The sequence below is a fragment of the Prosopis cineraria genome, unplaced genomic scaffold (genome assembly GCF_029017545.1).
Source record: "Prosopis cineraria cultivar Desert tree isolate PC_DT_omini unplaced genomic scaffold, ASM2901754v1 PC9, whole genome shotgun sequence".
Taxonomy (NCBI): domain Eukaryota; kingdom Viridiplantae; phylum Streptophyta; class Magnoliopsida; order Fabales; family Fabaceae; genus Prosopis; species Prosopis cineraria.
The window spans coordinates 30,855,106-30,873,145 of record NW_026555340.1 but is presented as its reverse complement, the minus strand read 5'-3'; the positions used below and the strand labels follow the sequence as shown (position 1 = coordinate 30,873,145).

Below are 18,040 nucleotides of genomic sequence, written 5' to 3'. Positions count from 1 at the left end.
CCTTAACAGTTAACTAATAATTAAATGAATAGAAATAAAATATTATAAATAGAAGAAATATTTTTGTTTTATAACTATTTATATTAAAAGAAGATCGTATAAATTTTAAAAATATAATAGAGTTATATATAATTAAGATAAAATAACAGGGAAGTGAGAGTATTTTATTCAAAAATTAATAGATGTTTAAAACTAAGAATTGCGCAATTCTCTCTTTAAATTTTATCCAATATAGGGAGCTATTTTTGTTTTTTATTAATATTTGTTTATTCAAGGCAATTCTATATTTAATTTAACAGAATATGTTACTTAAATAGTAAAGTATAGTTTGGCCAAAAATAAGTTGATTTTAGTTTGGTCGAAATTATTTATAATATTGGTTTTTATGGTTTAATTTGTTAAAGATTAATTGTTATATTATATGACACAAATTGTTTGTATAAATTTATTTTTCCTTATAATAAATAAATTTAGTTCCAAGTAACAGTTTTTGTCCGCAGATTATTGATTAATTTGCCAGTTTTGACCCTATTCACGGTGTCAAACGACGGTGCGGTTTTGAGGTTTGACAACTCGTTCCAGTGTGCCATTTTGTGTTCCATAGAAGCGCAGATTCGTCGTTCTCAGATGTTGAATTTCTGAGATTCAGGGAGCCATTTTCTGAACTGTGATCGCGATAATGGAAGCGTCACAAAGCGACAATCACAATTTTAGTCCAAGCCCTACTCCAATTGGGAATTCTTTATCGTCTTCAGTGCCCCTCTGGCCGACTGTCGATGGGCCACTTGGCCTCTCCGAGGAAGATGCACTCAGCTACGCCCGCAAATTCTACAAGTTCGGTTTCGCACTGCTTCCCTTGCTTTGGGCCGTCAATTGCTTTTACTTCTGGCCTGTTCTCCGCCACGCACACTCCTTCCCTCGCATTCGCCGCTGTATGTTCCTTTTTTCTCTTTCTGGTTTTTTTATCAAATTCTTGGTGATTCTTCTTCTGATTTTATTACAAGTTTGGTGCTTTTGCTTTGTTGTTCTTGCTTTGGGCTTCTAGGGGTTTGTATTTTCTTTCGGGCTGTCATTTCATAGTTTGAGTTTCAATTTTGAGGATTTTGCTTCTAAAAAGTAAGATTTCAGCGCTGACTGGCTCACTCAATCCTCTCATAATATAAATACTGATTTCATGATCATGTTTGAGCCGGCTGAAGACTGCTAGTATTTACTCCGTCTTGATACGTGCCACGGCCATAATGGCCTTGACTTTTGACCTTTTAGGTTCATATCTGGCTTATGCCTTTCCTTTATATATATATATATATATATGTATGTATATACACTTTTAAATATTTCATCTGTTTCCTTGATGTGGAACCTTTCCAAAATTTTGTTGCGTCATTAGAGTAAAGAGCTGGCTAATTGAGCTGTGCACCATTCGCGATACATACAGCCTATAAATCTTGTTTTGGAGAAAATGAAAGAGTAGGAAAAGGAAATAAAAGGGATTAAAATTGACATTGAGTCTAGAATCTAGATATGATACATGTATTAATTCATTACTGATTTTCATTTGTATCACTTTTGTTTCCTTGCTCTTTTCTTTCAGACCAGAGGTTGTGTTCTGTGCTAAATTTCTGATGTGTAAAGAGTATCGGTGTCATGTTTGAGTCTAATACTAAAGAGTGCCATCTTCTTCACCCTTTTACTAGTTTTTGAAGTCATCATGTTAGGTTTAAAACTGTGGCTCTCCCACCTACTCTGTAATCGTATTTTAGGTCTGCTTTAGCACTCAGCAGAAATGGCTTTTTTACAAAAAATTGGCGTTGAAATTATTTGTTTATAAAAATGCTTGGGTTTTTTTTCCCCCCCATTTTGAGTCCGGAAAAGTGCTTGCCAGTTGGTGTTTTGTCATTAATCATTAATGAGGAAAATAGGCTTGCTGTTTTGGTGTTAATAAACCGGAAATGAAACGGGAAATGTTAATAAAAGAATATGTACTCGAGCTAAATTACTTTTTATTCTGAACTATACCATATGTATTATTGTTTATCAACTGCAATAGACTGAGGACCCAATCCGACAATCTGTTGGATTATGTGTGGATTCCCGGTAACTCTCACTGCTTATAGTAACTGTCTACACCTCTCGGTGTAAGATGGTTGAATACCATACTCCCTGCTGTTGCTATGAGCAGATTTGTCTTTTTATCATTTTGCACGGTTGGAAAGTGGTAATTTGGTTAAGTGGTAAAGGTGGGACTCTGTAGAAAATTATCGAATGCCTTAGAATTTCCTTTTTTAACTTGTATTATAAATTAAGGTATAAAGATAGGCGATTGACAAAGGCCAACCCTTCTCGCTGTTGAGGAGAAAATACCCATACTCACTGAGTAATTTTTTGGAAGTTGGACCATATACCCTATTTTTCTAACAGAAAATTCCATACTTCCTTTGAACGTTATGAACAAATCTCTCTCTATTAAATGTGTCTGTGAAGCATGGAATATCTTCTCGCGCAGGGCTACTTCAATTCTCATTATAGGGGCAAGGAGCATGGGCACTAATTTGTTTCAATCACATAAATTAAGAATTCTGCATTTACTAGTAGAATTAGCTTTTTGTGAGTAGATTTAATTGTTTTTGTGAATCTCTTTCATATATTTGAAGCCACTTTTCCTGTACGCAGTTGATCTAATTTCTTGGACATTTTTTGCGCAGACATTGTTGCATCAGCGGTTGGGTTTTCTATATTTGCTGCCCTTCTCTGTTCGTGGGCTCTAACATTTGCCATGGGGGGAGAACGCCTCTTTGGTCCTGTTTGGAATGAATTGGTTATGTACAATCTTGCTGACAAGTTAGGCTTGACCGGCTGGAGCTAGCTGATCATTGAAGAGCCATGTGGAAATAATATGGTGCTTTTTTCTTGGGGGAAAAACCTAGATTTGAGGGGGAGCTCTGTCGCCATTTGTGGTTCTATTCGACTTGATCTTGATTAGTTTGAGCCATTAAGTCCTATAGGCGTCGTGGGGTGGAACCAGAGTATTGGGTAGTCTAATCCAAAAAGATATGATGCTTTTTCTTTACTAGTTGCTTTTTTTTTTTTTTACACTGGCTTTTACATGGATGTTCATTACTATACATTTGAGGATGTATTGTACCATATTAAAAAAAAAAAAAAACTAGATTGGAAATGAAACTAGAACGGAAAAAAAAAAAAAACGTCATCGTATCATTACATATCAGTGACCGTCTCCATGCGTTGGATTCGTTGACATGAGGTGACCGCTGAGAAGGCAAAAGCAATCTATTGGGCGTTTCTTTGTAAGACAATGGTTTACGGTGTGACCTTCTCGTTATGAAGAGTTGATCCCATCGTTTTGTGTATTAGGCGCAGCTCGTAACATTGACGCCCCCTTGTAAATTTTCTCTGTACGTACACTCCATCTCAGATCTTCTTTTTTCGCCGAATATTGGAAAAGTTTTGTTCCCCCTTGGGAGTTAAAAAAAAAAAAAAATGGTAGCTGGGGAGTGGCTCACATGTCGCTTTCCCAAGGCAAAAAAGATCACTTGGTTGGCAAACAAAGAATGGGTATGTCGGTTGTCAAATGTTACTGAACTAATAAAAATTAATGACCTGCCAGCCAAATTTTTATTTCAACGACCGTATATGGAATGTTGCTGGCGCCTATTTGCTTTAGCGCTCGAACGGCAAGAAACTTTTCATAGTTTCATCTCCTGTGCAGAGTATCAGCTACCAGCTAGTTTTAGACTGTCGCTTGCTACCTTTTTTGTACTCACCGGCCAGTAGCTGTTATCTCATATCACTCTGAAACGGTCAATGATAGATTCGTTCACATTATTAATTATCCAATGCCATGTAATGGAGCTCATTTTCGTTTGACGTATCTTCTACTATCACACAAACCAACTCAATCTTTCGCCTGGGCTGGGATGATGTCCACAAAAATGAAACAATACACCCGGGTATGTGCAGAGCACTAGCATAGCGTATAATGATGTACGCAATCATGAGTTGGACCAACAGCGTTGTAAACTCTATAAATGCCAATCGCTGGGTAAGAGAATAAGGTTTGTACTTCTGCGGTTTATGAAGTAAGAATAACGAAATATCGGAGAATAACGAAATAAGGAAAAGGGCAAAAGCTTGGAGTATTTTTCTTAATCGCCAAAGTGGAAACTGCTAATTTTATCCTGACTGAAGGCTCTCTCATTCGCTTGCTCACTTCTTTTCCCAGTCAATTTATGATCAAATATAAGTTTCTCAGTTTTACTGGGGACACAATGATTTGACAATTTACCTATCAATTTTACCTCCATGAAGATTTAAGTTTTATTCGCTCGGATCCAGAATTTAAATCTGTTCTAACCATTCCAATTCACATATCTCAAGAAAAGATATAATTTTATGTCTAATCTTTTAAAAATTGCCAATTGTTTCAATTTCACCCTTACTAACTATCCTTGTTGCTTGATTAAAGCCAACTACATTTGTTACTCCACGTTAAATTATATATAGGTAAAATTAGAAAAGCATTACTCCCGGCCCTTGATATGGTATATAGTTGTCAAGTTCACGAAAACTAAGAAAATTTTATTCTTTCTAAATCTGCTCCAATTAAATGTAAAAAAGGTTAAATGTTTTATTAGGGGTTAAAAAATCATTGAATATGAGTCTATAAAAAAAAATAGAATTGAGAAAAATATTTAAAAAAAAGGGACAAGGGCATTAGAAAACTAGATATTAAAAACTAAAAAGAGACGGAGGGAATGGTTAACATTATAAGATAGTACTAACTAATATTTTAAACCAAACACTAATTTTACAAAGTGCCATATTGTTATATTGAAGGGAGTAACTGCTTCCATCTGGCCAAAAATTGTTTAACTGCAGCCATAAACTATTGAGTTTATTAACTGCACACATGGATTAGTCTGAAACCATTAAAAGACAAATATAAACAGCTCCAGTAGTTCATGTGGAGAAGAATTCTCAAGCATCTGAAGCTTTGTGTTTCATTGGGACTTGGGACTCATGACGTTGACCTCTATGTATAGCTGAAAGATAAGGTCATTACAGTTCCAAAAATGAAAGGATCTTCATCTGATTTGAAGTTTCAAAACTCAAAAGAAGAGCATTAATCACCCAATTGAACGCAAAACACTGCTTGGTTCAAGTTTATATTATAATGGTAGAGATTATTTGTGAGTAACCGTATGGCAGTGGTCATTTCCTATATGGGAAAAAATGGCTTGTGCACTAAGTTTTTTTTTTTTTTTTGATACTGTAGGACATAGAATCTCAATCAGTTGAGAAATTGAGAATACATTTTATGTCTAGAATCTCCAACACCTTCACGGGTAATAATTTATCACGAAAGAAGCATAATATACATACAAACACATGTATAGTCTTACGTGTGTGCAAAATGCATAAATATTCCTACCTATCTTTTGTAAAGTACTTTTAACATATTTTACTGAAATTAAAAAAAAATTAAAACTCATTAATACTTTTAAAAAATTTATTAAATTTTTAACTTTGTTCCGTTAACTACATGGACTTTGAAATATACTCTTTCTCATCAACATGTAAGGAGAATAAAAGAAAGAACTTGTGATAAAAAATAAATGACATGCTTTATAAATATAATAAAAAAAAATATTTTCTCTCTTGCTTTATAAATATGAGTGAAGGGTGTAGTTTTAAATCTTTTAGCATTAGAAGTTACTAATTTTTTTTTTTAAATCTGGAGATCACTCATGAGTTTTCCTTTCTTCATCTTCCCCCTTTCAAATTTATAACTTGAAAGAATGAGCAAGAAAAAAGCAAAGTATTATAGGGGTCATACAGCACTAATGAATATTTAATTACATATGTGTGGAATGATGAATGCCATTTATCTGTTAAACTTTGAAGTTCCATCCTCAATTTTTTTTTGCCTCTATTATAATATCATTTCATTGGTTCTCTATTCAAACCCAACAGATTTTGATTTAGATGAATTAATTAATAGTGATTACTGCAACAGCTTCGGGTGAGAACTTAAGAAACACACTTTTACAGCACTTGCTTTAAAACAGGTTGGATTAAATAATGCAATATCATGGCAGTATAAATTGACTTTGCTGGTTTAATTTTAGGATTTCTTGTTATGATCATGTTTAAGATGGTCCATGAAGTATGTAAGTCCCACACCATACCAAATCATGGAAGCTTGTGGGAAAATGCTTCTTGTTTTCTTCCCAAGTCTGCTAAGAGTACAGTTGTACACCTTTAAGTGCTCAAAGAATTTTCCATTTACATACCCTCAAGTTGGTTTTGGACAACCACTCACTCTTTAACAGACATTAATGAACTTCCATATATGTAGCCCCTAATAAACTGCATGAAACAAAAAACTTCCATACTTGAAGAGTCACAAAGTAAGGAAGATGTTTGAAAGTGGGATTTTCCTCGTCAGATACAATAAGCACATGTCCTTTTTCGGATCTTTGAGAGGTGAGGAAACGAGGCAAGCTGGCTAATTCTTACACTTGCTTTCCATATCTTGCAGGCACAGCTAAAGGGATTTTTCTATCTATATAACCCAACACCGAACCTCTTTTTCTAGGCTCTTCTCCTTTCTCTTTTTCTTCATCCTTCTTTTTCTTCTGTTTTATTCCTCTTGTAATTTTCCATCTAGGTTTGTCTTGGTCAGGGAAGAATGTCCAGAAGCAGTAGCAGTGAGAGTAAGAGTTGTAACAGAGGCCATTGGAGACCAGCTGAAGATGAGAGGCTGAAACAGCTTGTGGAGCAGTATGGTCCCCAGAACTGGAATTTCGTTGCAGAACATCTTGATGGGAGATCAGGTAAATGCGTGACATCATTTATAACTTTTTTGTTTATAGATAATAACAGAACTATTCGTAACCTCGCAAAAAATCCAATCATCGAATTATGTTCTTTTCAATAGAAGAGGTTACTCAGTTTTCAACCCCATCCCTTTTCTGTCAAACTTACAATGTCTTTACTTTATTTTACCTTTTCACCTTCTGCATAATTCTCAACTAATAAGAAATGAGTACTTGAAATATGGATTATATTATTTCATAGGGAAAAGTTGCAGACTGAGGTGGTACAACCAACTAGACCCAAACATAGTGAAAAGACCATTCACAGAGGAGGAGGAAGAAATACTGCTAGCTCTTCACAAGGTAAAGGGAAATAAATGGGCTGCAATTTCAAGGTTCTTACCTGGAAGAACTGATAATGCTGTCAAGAATCACTTCCATGTCCTTATGGCAAGGAGAAAGAGAGAACGTTACGCACTCCTTGGTGACAGAAGCAGCAGCCACACTGTTATTAATCATAATCATATTCCCATGCTTGACTCAACCACACGTAGGCCTGCCTCAGGGATTAATAACTTTACCTTCCAAAACAACAGAAACATGGGCATCTTCGATATGTCTTCCTCATGTTCATTGCTACTGAATCCTTGGAATACTCAAAGCGGTACTTCGACCATTACATCAGAGTTAGTGAACTTTGAACCTTCAGGTTCTGCTAAGCCTCACAATGATCATTCTAGTGCTTCAAGTCCTGCTTCTTGCTCGCTTAGCAGTTATATTAGTTTTACTGCACCAGGAATTCCTAGTATTGGTAAGGTCGTTCCTCTTCCTCATAGGTTCTCAAAATCCTATAATAATGCTCAAAGAACTGACGATTTTTCCATCAAAGGCATGGCAGACAAGATAACTCTGGAAGAACAAGTCGAAAAGCTTAAGGGAGTTTCCTTTATAGACTTTCTCGGTGTGGGAAGTTGTTCTGCCAGCGACAGTTGACCATGATGATGATAAGCTTCCATATACATAGTTATTTGCTAAATCTGTTTCAAGAGGGAACTGCAATATAGCATATGAGAGTCTAGCTTCTGATTTATATGGTCACTTTTCTGTTGTCTTTTCTAGGCGTACTTAGCGAATAATAGTCGTAATTTTTTTAATTAAGTTGTTGATTTTATCTTTCCTGGGTTCTGATTCCATTAATGCTCTATTAGGGAAAGACTTCCATTTCTTATTGCACTGTGCCTTAGGATCCCTGTTTGTCATGATTTCATGCATGTTGCGGGGAGTGAATCAATCAAGTTCAAGCATCTGCATTTGCAATGTTACGATTCTACCATAGAGGGCATCATTTGCGTGCGTGGAAGGAACTTATAAAAGTGCATGTATTATTTAATATTTATAGCTCACACATCAAAACTTGTGAAAAAAAAAGAAAATTAGACAAGGAAAAAAAAAAGAAAGATCAAAATTTGCATTATTATTGTGTGATTATTTACTACCCTCATATTTCTTTCACCATTGATTTATTGTGTTTTTTCATTTTAAATTATTCGAATTTAAAAGGGCGCCATCATTAATATAATTATTTTAAAAATCATTTTTAACAGTTATCTAGAATATAATCTGATATGGTATCAATCAATTTAAATTTGAGTATTTTCATATTCCAATGGGTAGCTTTTCTAGTGTGAGTTTTTTTTCATCCACAGAAAATGAAATGTTCTTTATATAATAGGGAAAATAATAATAAAATTTCTCTAAAATGCATAAATGATAATTTGGTTCCTTGAAATGCCATAATTTTCCTAAAGTTTCTAAAGACTTTTGTTTCATTAATAAATTTATATAAATTATTAAATTGTCCTTGTTGAAAATAAACAATTCACAAGTTTTGTTTAAATATTCACAGCTTTTCTTCTTATATTCACAATAATGTAATAGCAAATAAAGAATTAATATGTAAAGTTATGATCTGCTATTGTATTGTTACGATTTGGTATCGCATGTTAATTCCTTATTTGATGCTACATTATTGTGAATATAAGAAAAAAAGTTATGAATATTTAAACAAAATTTGTGAACCATTTATTTTCAACAGAGGCAATTTGATAATTTATATAAATTTATTAATGATAGAAAATAAAGACTTCAAGGAAGTTATTACATTTTGAGGAATTAACTTGTTATTTATACATTTCAGAGAAATTTTATTATCATGTTTCCTATATAATACACAATTTTTTTTTAAAAAGCAAATGTTGTGTGTTATTATATTTTCATCGTCATAGCTTATTGCACCTAATATGAGCTTTTGTAGAACAACATGACAACAAAAATTTAGTTTATCTTAATTATAATATTTTTATTGCTCATAAAAAGTTAGTAAGTTGGATTTTAAGGTTTCACCAGGTTAGGGCATACTTTTAGATTCAATGAACGTTGACAAGAATATTTGCATATCACCTATTAACAAAATTCTCATATTTGGAATAGGATTTCATATATTTTTAAGTTATTGAAAAGAGTTGTTCCATTGTAATATAAATTAAATTTGATATATTTTTTGTGCATATAACATATGGAGTATGAGAAATGAAGAACCATATTCATAACATGCTACATACATTTTATTATACTAATACACTGTATATTGAAACTAATTTAGGTAAAAATTTTAGCACTCGTAACTAAAACTTTCATAATAAAAATATCATATTTGCATTATTTTTAAATGAGTCATTAGAAAAAAAATTCTATATACATTTGTATTAAAAATTAAGGAAAACATGACTTTTAATCCCTACACTTTGTTCATGTTTTACTATAGGTTTTTATTTTTTATTTTTGGTATTTTGAGTCCCTACACTTTTATTTTTTTAGTATTTTAGGTCCTTATAACATTAAAAAAATGAAAGTGTAGAGACTTAAAAAATTAAAAAAAGTATAGAAACCTATAATAAAATAAGAGTAAAGTATAAGGATTAAAAGTTATAATTTTTTAAAATTATAAATACATAAAAAGTTGTTTTGGCAGCTTTTGTGAGTGTGCCAAGTGAACATGTCTTCAAAAGGTGCGATTTACCTAACTTCTAAACCAAATATAAAGGTCCTACGTCCTTTAATAAAATTTTCATAAATACAAGTGCTTAGAAGTAAAATGAATGAAGAAATAAAGATAGAAATACATGCAATATTTCTATGGTAATTGTAGCCATGGTATTAATAGTGATAAAAGTGAAATTACAAGAAATAAAATATGAAAAACTAAAAAGAAAAGCAGTGGCACATTGTTACTATTGTTTTGCTAGGAGTTGGCGCTCTACTAATTGCTGAAGAACTTTAATACTCTCTATTGAATGTGTGACGTACTAAGGGCACTATGTTGAATTTGGTAAAAAATAAAAGGAGTTGTGTTGGGTGAAGTAAAAGATGATATAAAGTTAAGTTTTTATACTATGCAAGTGGATTTCTGAGTTGAGTTGTTAAAGAAGTCAAAGGGATTGTGTATTGATGGCATATGTGTGTGGTGGCTTATTGGCACAAATTAAAGTTGTGGTTTTTCCTTGGCTTCATGCTTCAATTTTTAAGGGCCACTAGCTTCATTTTGATAGCCCAGTAAATTGCATTGATATGTCAGTTCTTCTTCTTAGCAAGTAATAACCTCTCTTCTAGAAGATTTATGTAAGCAAGGGCTAAAATTATTTTTGAAAGAATGATAGAGAGGTCCCAAAAGAATCAATTAATTTAACTTAGGTCTCAAATACTAAACTCTAAGAATTTGGAAGTTCAGGTTTTAATTTTATAACTTTGTTATGATGAATTTAAAATTTGTATTTTAAATTTTAACAGAAAAAATGAATTTATTTATTATTCAACTATGTTAAAATTTTAAAAAATAAATTGTAAATTTATCATAGCAAAGTTGCAAAATTGAGACCTGAACTTGTAAGTTTATGGAATTTGGACCTAGGTTGAATTAATTAATCTTTTTAAAATTTCTCTATTATTCTTTCATTATTATTTTTAGCTCAAATAGTCACACTTAAAGCAAAAATTACATTTTAACCCAAACAAGTGAAATTAGTTTTTCCACACTTCATAATACATGTTGCCAGACAAGACCTATTGTTAATTGGAGATATCCATTTGAGGCCCCATAGAAGAGACATGTAATTTATTAATGGGTGCATTTTTCCGCTCCGCTGGACTGGAGATAAGCCGCTTGAAGTTTAAACGGCATGGTATTTGGTGCCGTTTGCCCTGCTAAAATAGAAAAAGAAAAGGGGGAGTTTCATCCTATGGCCAATGATAGGAATTATTTACAAATCAGATCCAAAATAATCTAAAATATGACTGCAGGATTCTAGGTCATTGAAATTAAATTAAAAAATAAAATGACCAGAATATTATTCTTTAGTTAAATTGAAACACAGTACAAGATACATAATAATTCTAACAACAAGATATCAACGAGTAACATTACATGTAACTAGTTAATTACTACTCTGTTTTTATTTGCATGAGAAATTAATATTTATTACATGTTAAATGTTCAATGATTAATATTACTTATTAATTCTTTGTTCTTACTTGTTAAATCCATTATGTTAGTTATTAAATAATGTTTGACTTGTTTGATGTATAATATTAGTTGTTAAATCCCTATTATTATTTATTAAGTCCATCATATTACTTGTTCACGTCTAACATTAATAAATATTTTTGTCAAGTTACTGTTTTTAAGTAATGTGATTGATTGATTTGTTAAACGTGTAATATTATTTATTAATATCTTATTATTACTTATTAAGTCTATTATGTGTCTCATCTAATTTAACTGAAACAAGATATTTTAGTCATTTTATTTCTTAATTTAATTTCAATTCAAATTTAGAATCTTATTATGATATTTGGACCTGATTTTTTTTTTAAAATAAATCACGTAAGAGGTCTTTAATGAAATTCTTCCAGGAGAAAATGCCTAAGGTTCTTGTCTTTTCATCTGTTAATATATTACTACCTTGCCACCGCCAGGCGACACATTCACATTTCCGCTCTCTCATTTTTTTAGGAGTCCAAAACTCGCCTTTTTTCTTAAACCCCTCCTTTCAATATCCCCTAAACCTTCTTCCACTGAGCTGTCTCCAAAGGCTGAGTATTGAACTTTTGTGACAAGAGCTTATTGGGTGAGTTACAGACAGAGTCATCGTCATTTCACTCTGCGAGAAAAGAGGTTTGTTTTCTAACCCGTCCCTGGCTTGGCATGTTTGGCGTGAATTTTCTTCTTTGCTTAGCTACTTCAAAAACTCTGCCAAATCTACTATTTAACTCTCTTTATGAAACGAGTTCTTTAGGAATTTATGGGATATAATATGCATCATCAAGGTTTGTGATTTGTATTGAAACTGTATTAATTCTGTGGCGGACACTTAGGTTTTCAATCCTGTATCATATATTGTTATAACACACGACGCCGCTCAGCATTTTGTATTGAGACTCTTCGATAATTTTTGTTCTGCAGATGTGGTTATGAAAATTTAAGTTATTTAGGGGATAATACCGGGGAGAACATGGCCATAATTGAATCAATTGCAAATATTCCTTTTCAAGACCCGCTTAAGGAGGAATTCTGTTCTGCTGACTTGACTTGGACGAAGTTTGGCAACGCTGAGCACCATGATGATGTTGCCCTTATTCCTTACGAGCGAGTTGATTCTTTTATGATTGGTGAATGCTCGAATGTAGAATGCCCGACGCAATTTCATATTGAGAGAGCAAGAAGGCGATCATTGGGCAGCTTGAAAGAGTACAAGGATGATGAATATCTGGAGTACAGGCTGTAAGTGTCCACCATGTTCTGTTATCCCTTGTTCAAATAACGTTGAGTTTTTTTTTTGGGTCCAGTGACGAGCAGATAGTTTGCCTTCAGAACATATGCTTTATTTTTCAAGTCTTTTCTTGCTTTCTTAGTTGCCCCCAATTTTTTCTCTTTGCTCCAGCTATTATTTGGGGGTTGCATCCAACAGCAGAATGGCAACTGAATATCTTTAACATAGCTGATTTGCTGAGACATGTCTGTATTCACATTGAGATTTACAATACTTGTGTTATTGAGTTTGAATCTTGCTATTTATGAAGGTACTGGTGCTCCTTTGGTCCGGAAAATTATGGGGAAGGTGGGGGTATATTACCTAGTAGAAGATATCGGCTTAATACTCGAAATCGTGCCGCTAGACCTCAATCAATGCGGGGTTGTACCTGTCACTTTGTTGTTAAACGTCTTTATGCTCGTCCATCACTTGCACTTATCATATACAATGAGAGGCGCCATGTTAACAAGTCAGGTTTTGTCTGCCATGGGCCACTTGACAGAGATGCCATTGGACCTGGTGCCATAAAAGTTCCTTATATATGTAATGAGATTCAGCAGCAAACAATGTCTATGATTTATCTGGGCATTCCTGAAGAAAATATATTGGAGAAACACATTGAAGGAATTCAACGTTATTGTGGTTCTAATGCAAAAGTCAATAACCTTGCCTCTCAGTATGTCCACAAACTAGGAATGATTATCAAAAGGTCTACCCATGAGCTGGACCTTGATGATCAGGCCAGCATTCGCTTGTGGATTGAACGAAATAAGAAGTTTGTATTTTTTAACCAGGACACTTCAGAGTCAGATCCTTTTATCTTGGGAATCCAAACAGAATGGCAGTTGCAGCAAATGATCCGGTTTGGTCACCGTAGTATTGTTGCAGCTGACTCAACCTTTGGCATTAAAAGACTTAAAGTAATTAGTTTTTGTTCTTGGCCTTTTATTTTCTGGATGATATAAAAGAGAGCTTTGTGCATTGCACTGAGCTAGCTTGCTTTTCTTGATTGCAGTATCCTTTGTTCACACTACTTGTTTTTGATTCAAGACATCATGCACTGCCTGTTGCATGGGTCATCACACGTAGCTTTGCGAAGCCTGATGTGTCAAAGTGGCTGAAAGCATTGATTGCTCGAGCTCAAAGTGTTGAACCTGGCTGGAAAGTCAGTGGACTTTTAATTGATGATGCAGCTGCTGATATAGATCTTTTGAGGCAGGACTTACTGCGTGAATAGCTGAATTTTAAAACTTCTTTATTATATATAAATGCCTTATTTGGATTTTCTGCTTTTAACAGAGATATATTTTGCTGCCCTATCTTATTTTCACTTTGGCGTGTTCGGAGATCATGGCTAAGAAATATTGTCAAGAAATGCAGTAGCATTGAGGTTCAGCGAGAGATTTTCAAACGTCTTGGGACTATCGTATACAGCATATGGAGTGGAGTTAATACATCTGTCGCCTTGGAACAATTCATCATGGATTTTGTTGATCAAACTGCTTTCATTGAATATTTCAAAGCCTCCTGGCTACCCAAGATTGGTTAGTTGACGTTCTTCCTACTTTCTTGCATTCACTGTATCACTTCAAAAATGCTGATCTGGCTGAACATGTTGGCAATGTGGCATGCATGCTTAACAACCGTAAATTACAAATGAAATGAAATTGTCTTAGAAATTTATGGGATGGTTCATTAATTTAATACTTTGCTTTCCCCTCCCCTAATTCTGTTTTAAACAGGAATGTGGCTTTCAATGATGAGAACTCTTCCACTAGCAAGTCAAGAAGCTTCTGGTGCCATAGAAGCATATCATATGAAACTGAAGGCCAAACTTTTTGATGATTCACACCTTGGAGCACTTCAAAGAGTCGATTGGTTGGTGCACAAGTTAACAACTGAACTCCATTCAAGCTACTGGCTTGACCGATATGCTGATGAAAGTGATTCTTTCCTGAATGTAAAGGAGGAATATATTGCTTCCACATCGTGGCATCGAGCATTACAAATTCCTGACTCTGCTGTTACGTTGGATGATAAGGATGGCCTGTTTGCAAGTGTTGTAAGTCAGAAAGACAGCACTTTAAGACATTTGGTGTGGAATCCTGGATCAGAATTTGCATTTTGCGATTGCTCTTGGTCACTGCAAGGTAACCTTTGCAAGCATGTAATCAAGGTGAACATAATGTGTGAAAATGGCCAAGGTTCTCAACCATCCCTGTCTTTTCTATCATTTAAAGAGGTTTTGATGGATCTATGGACAAAACCAAGGGACGATTCAGTTGCATTGGATCTGTCAATGGCTTGGACCCACCAAATGCTAGATCAAATCCAAAAACTTGTTGAACTGAATAACTCTAATGATATTGGTGTGGTGGTGAAAAATATGCCTTTGAAATGGGTTTCCAAAAAAGGTAGAACCTACCAAGGCAAACGATCATTACCTTTGGCTCTTCCTCCTAGTAGCAATATTGCAGAAATTGGTGTTACTCGTAGGAAGAGTCGGAAACGAAAAAGATTGTCACGAATAAGATGATCACTTTGGTTGGACCATATAAAATTTGTTCTGGGATAACCCTGGCCAATTAACCAGATTTCATCCTAAGAATATTTTACAGCTTTCAACTATCAGACTTCCTAGCTGTTGGATTTTGTCTTCAAAGTTGTAGCATTTACCAGGATTCAGTTGTTGCTATAAATATACAAGAACATGACCAATACTCACAGATAAATGGAGAAAACTAAAGGAAACTGTATATTTTTGTTGAGCCATCAGACTAGGAAGTACTTTCAGGTGATCGCCAAAGGTAGAGTAGCTGTCAAGATATCTTGTGCATGGGAAGGCATTCCTGCACCTCTTTTTCAGTCTGCAGTTTTTCAAATCTGTAAGTGCAAAGTTCGCTGAGGACGAAATATTGTTATTGATTTATACACGAGGAATATGTATATAGACTGATTGTTTGCTTGGTTGAAATAAATTGGAAGATTCATGCCTTCTTTTTGGTAAGAAAGATTCCATGGTTTTTAGTGGTGATAGGTTTGAGATTAATTCTTTTGATATATCCATAATCCATCCATACATGTGCTGCTGATGGTGGCTTTGGTAATTTTCAGTTTCTGAACAAGTACAATAACACTGCATCAGCTTCAAAGCATGCTGCTGCGAGAAAAACGGTAACGAATTTAGCCATTTAGACACCAATTAAGTGTAAACATGTTTTATTTTATTGCCCTTCTATTTTCACTGGAACCAAGCACATCTGTAAAGTTTGACACCATTGTATTCGAATTTTTTTAATGCCCCAATTTTCAGTTAATTTCATATATTTCGTCTATTTATCAAGAGTTTCCATCTATACCTCCGACATTGTAATAGCTAATTTCTTATTCTCGTGAGTTTCTTGCTTGACCCATTTTAGAATTTAGTGAGTTTTTTTTTTTTAAAAAAAGAAAAGAACAGAAAAGAAAATCTAATACGATCACAGCCTATTTATGAGGAAAGATCCATCCTTTTTTTTTGGCACGAAGAGTATAAGATCCATCTGTCTGTTAACAACTCTGTATGTAGATAATGTGACTTCTTTCAGCAGCTTACGCGCAGTCGCTAACGCAGAGGTTTTGATATTCGCATAGATCTCTGAATATATTTATTCGATTCATTTGCGAGCTATGCGTTGTGACGATAGGCAACTAGGCATCTAAGCACATGAGTTGTCAAGAGGGCTTGTTAAAAGTTGGATTACATTTGTCACATTCATCAATGGTAAGAGTGAGTTTACAGGCGAATTGAATGGATTTAATGCAAATTTTGGTCAATTGATATCCCACATGATATTGCAACCCTTACACGGTTCTGGATCCTTCAAATATGCTCGAGGCTAAACGGTATGCTAAATTCCAGTTTGAAGATACTAGTTGAACTCATGCAATCACCGACATAACATATGTAGCATGTTTCAATAAGAAGAACGAAACTGACACATTCCAGTTTGACTATATATTTTAGGAGGTCATGTGAAATAGCTAATAACTGAAAATGCTGTCGGATCCCGTCCAAGTAAAATTGTCAAAATCATGAATCTGTGAAGCAGAAAGTGGGATCAGTTCGTGCAATGAATCTATGGCTGTATCCAAAGGTGGGGAAGCGACAGATCCCATCCCTGGACTTTGACTATTGAACACAGACAAGAGTATGGCATCCCCACGACCACGATTCACACAGAAATGAAACAAACCCTTGGGGAAAACGAATACGTCACCGACGTTGAGCAACTTCTGGAAAAGTTTGCTGTGTGTGTCAAGAAATCCGACGACCAACATCCCTTCGACCACAAAGATCATCTCAGTCGCTCTTGGATGGTGATGGGGTTGCACCACGCCGTCGACACCAATGTCGGTTCTACCAATTGAGAGGCCAAGAGTGTTCAGACCAGGAAATTCTGACGCAGTGATGATTTTCATGGAGGAACGAACAATGTTGCTTGTAGAACCGGCCTTGCCGAAATCCATGTTCTTGAAATCATGAGGAGCTATTTCTGCTGGGTTCTTGCAGGAAAGGCCATTGATGAAGATGGTCTGTTCTGCAAGTGAAGCTGCTGGGCAAGTGTCCTGCAAATTATCACAGTCTGCGACGCAAACTTTTATGCTTGTTAACACAACAAAGAAGATCATAAAACAATGGGAAGCAACGGAAGTCATCTCAAATCTCCACTTAGTTAACATTTTCCTTCTCTTCTTGTTCCAAATGAATAATGTACAATCTTCTTCAGTATTTATATGGGAATCAATTTTAATATTAATATTACCATTATATATAGCGTTTGCAAGAAATGCAAGTTACAACTGTCTTGGAGTTCACTACTGCCTTTGCAATAAAGTGTGATGGAAGAACAAACAAGTGCGTTGCTTGAAAGAAACACAACGCAGAATCTTGGCTCAGCTCAATCCTCAATGTTCTATGGGGCCATTAATACCTGAAATTCCAAGATTGCTCCTGGAAGGCATGCTCGTTATTTTTGAAGGCATGCTCGTTATTTTTGAAACTTCAATTAATCAACACAAGACCCAGGCAATCTGTTGGTAGTATGAAGTTCTTAGAGTGAAATAATAGAAAAATGAAAAGAGAAATAGAGATAAGATGAAACTTCCATTCCCTTGGGAATTGTCTCCTCACCTTGTTTCGGCAGAATTATGTTACAGTATACACTTGGTTCAATAAAGTATAAAAATATAAAATCTAAATACAGAATTGTCATAGCTGGGTCATTGCACTGTAAAAATATTTCAAGTTATCTAGGATCATGTTGACACATCAATTCCCCGCTCGCTTTAAAA

General features: G+C 34.5%; 4 protein-coding genes across 5 annotated transcripts; 3 read left to right on the top strand and 1 right to left on the bottom strand.

The window, feature by feature from the left end:
- Positions 1 to 533: 533 nt before the first annotated feature.
- On the top strand, positions 534 to 3,408 carry LOC129319256 (probable gamma-secretase subunit PEN-2). The gene is made up of 2 exons (XM_054964261.1): positions 534 to 932; positions 2,706 to 3,408. Exons 1-2 carry the CDS (start codon positions 680 to 682, stop codon positions 2,864 to 2,866), a joined length of 414 nt encoding a protein of 137 aa, XP_054820236.1. The 5' UTR covers positions 534 to 679; the 3' UTR covers positions 2,867 to 3,408.
- A 2,995-nt stretch (positions 3,409 to 6,403) lies between these two features.
- LOC129319253 (transcription factor MYB54) lies at positions 6,404 to 7,966 on the top strand. The gene is made up of 3 exons (XM_054964254.1): positions 6,404 to 6,507; positions 6,692 to 6,857; positions 7,102 to 7,966. The coding sequence occupies exons 2-3, from the start codon at positions 6,713 to 6,715 to the stop codon at positions 7,830 to 7,832; spliced, it is 876 nt and encodes a 291-aa protein (XP_054820229.1). The 5' UTR covers positions 6,404 to 6,507; positions 6,692 to 6,712; the 3' UTR covers positions 7,833 to 7,966.
- Positions 7,967 to 11,900: 3,934 nt separating this feature from the next.
- On the top strand, positions 11,901 to 16,028 carry LOC129319968 (uncharacterized). Of its 2 annotated transcripts, XR_008595572.1 has the most exons (7): positions 11,901 to 12,069; positions 12,358 to 12,675; positions 12,975 to 13,626; positions 13,722 to 13,921; positions 14,006 to 14,250; positions 14,449 to 15,591; positions 15,821 to 16,028. XR_008595572.1 is itself a non-coding variant. In XM_054965082.1 (6 exons), exons 2-6 carry the CDS (start codon positions 12,407 to 12,409, stop codon positions 15,240 to 15,242), a joined length of 2,160 nt encoding a protein of 719 aa, XP_054821057.1. In that variant the 5' UTR covers positions 11,901 to 12,069; positions 12,358 to 12,406; the 3' UTR covers positions 15,243 to 16,028. The 2 variants fall into 2 exon arrangements, 1 of the variants encoding a protein (XP_054821057.1); XM_054965082.1 differs by having other exon boundaries at positions 14,449 to 16,028.
- A 402-nt stretch (positions 16,029 to 16,430) lies between these two features.
- LOC129319970 (germin-like protein subfamily 3 member 4) lies at positions 16,431 to 17,751 on the bottom strand. The gene has a single exon (XM_054965086.1). It carries the CDS (start codon positions 17,426 to 17,428, stop codon positions 16,730 to 16,732), a length of 699 nt encoding a protein of 232 aa, XP_054821061.1. The 5' UTR covers positions 17,429 to 17,751; the 3' UTR covers positions 16,431 to 16,729.
- Positions 17,752 to 18,040: the final 289 nt, after the last annotated feature.

Excerpts from the sequence above, each read along its gene's own strand:
- LOC129319253 (XM_054964254.1), top strand. The coding sequence starts at position 6,713 with ATGTCCAGAAGCAGTAGCAGTGAGAGTAAGAGTTGTAACAGAGGCCAT. Across the intron at positions 6,858-7,101 it reads ACATCTTGATGGGAGATCAG|GGAAAAGTTGCAGACTGAGG; the intron begins GTAAATGCGTGA and ends ATTATTTCATAG.
- LOC129319970 (XM_054965086.1), bottom strand. The coding sequence starts at position 17,428 with ATGTTAACTAAGTGGAGATTTGAGATGACTTCCGTTGCTTCCCATTGT.
- LOC129319968 (XM_054965082.1), top strand. The coding sequence starts at position 12,407 with ATGGCCATAATTGAATCAATTGCAAATATTCCTTTTCAAGACCCGCTT. Across the intron at positions 12,676-12,974 it reads GAATATCTGGAGTACAGGCT|GTACTGGTGCTCCTTTGGTC; the intron begins GTAAGTGTCCAC and ends CTATTTATGAAG. Across the intron at positions 13,627-13,721 it reads TTGGCATTAAAAGACTTAAA|TATCCTTTGTTCACACTACT; the intron begins GTAATTAGTTTT and ends TCTTGATTGCAG.
- LOC129319256 (XM_054964261.1), top strand. The coding sequence starts at position 680 with ATGGAAGCGTCACAAAGCGACAATCACAATTTTAGTCCAAGCCCTACT. Across the intron at positions 933-2,705 it reads CTTCCCTCGCATTCGCCGCT|ACATTGTTGCATCAGCGGTT; the intron begins GTATGTTCCTTT and ends TTTTTTGCGCAG.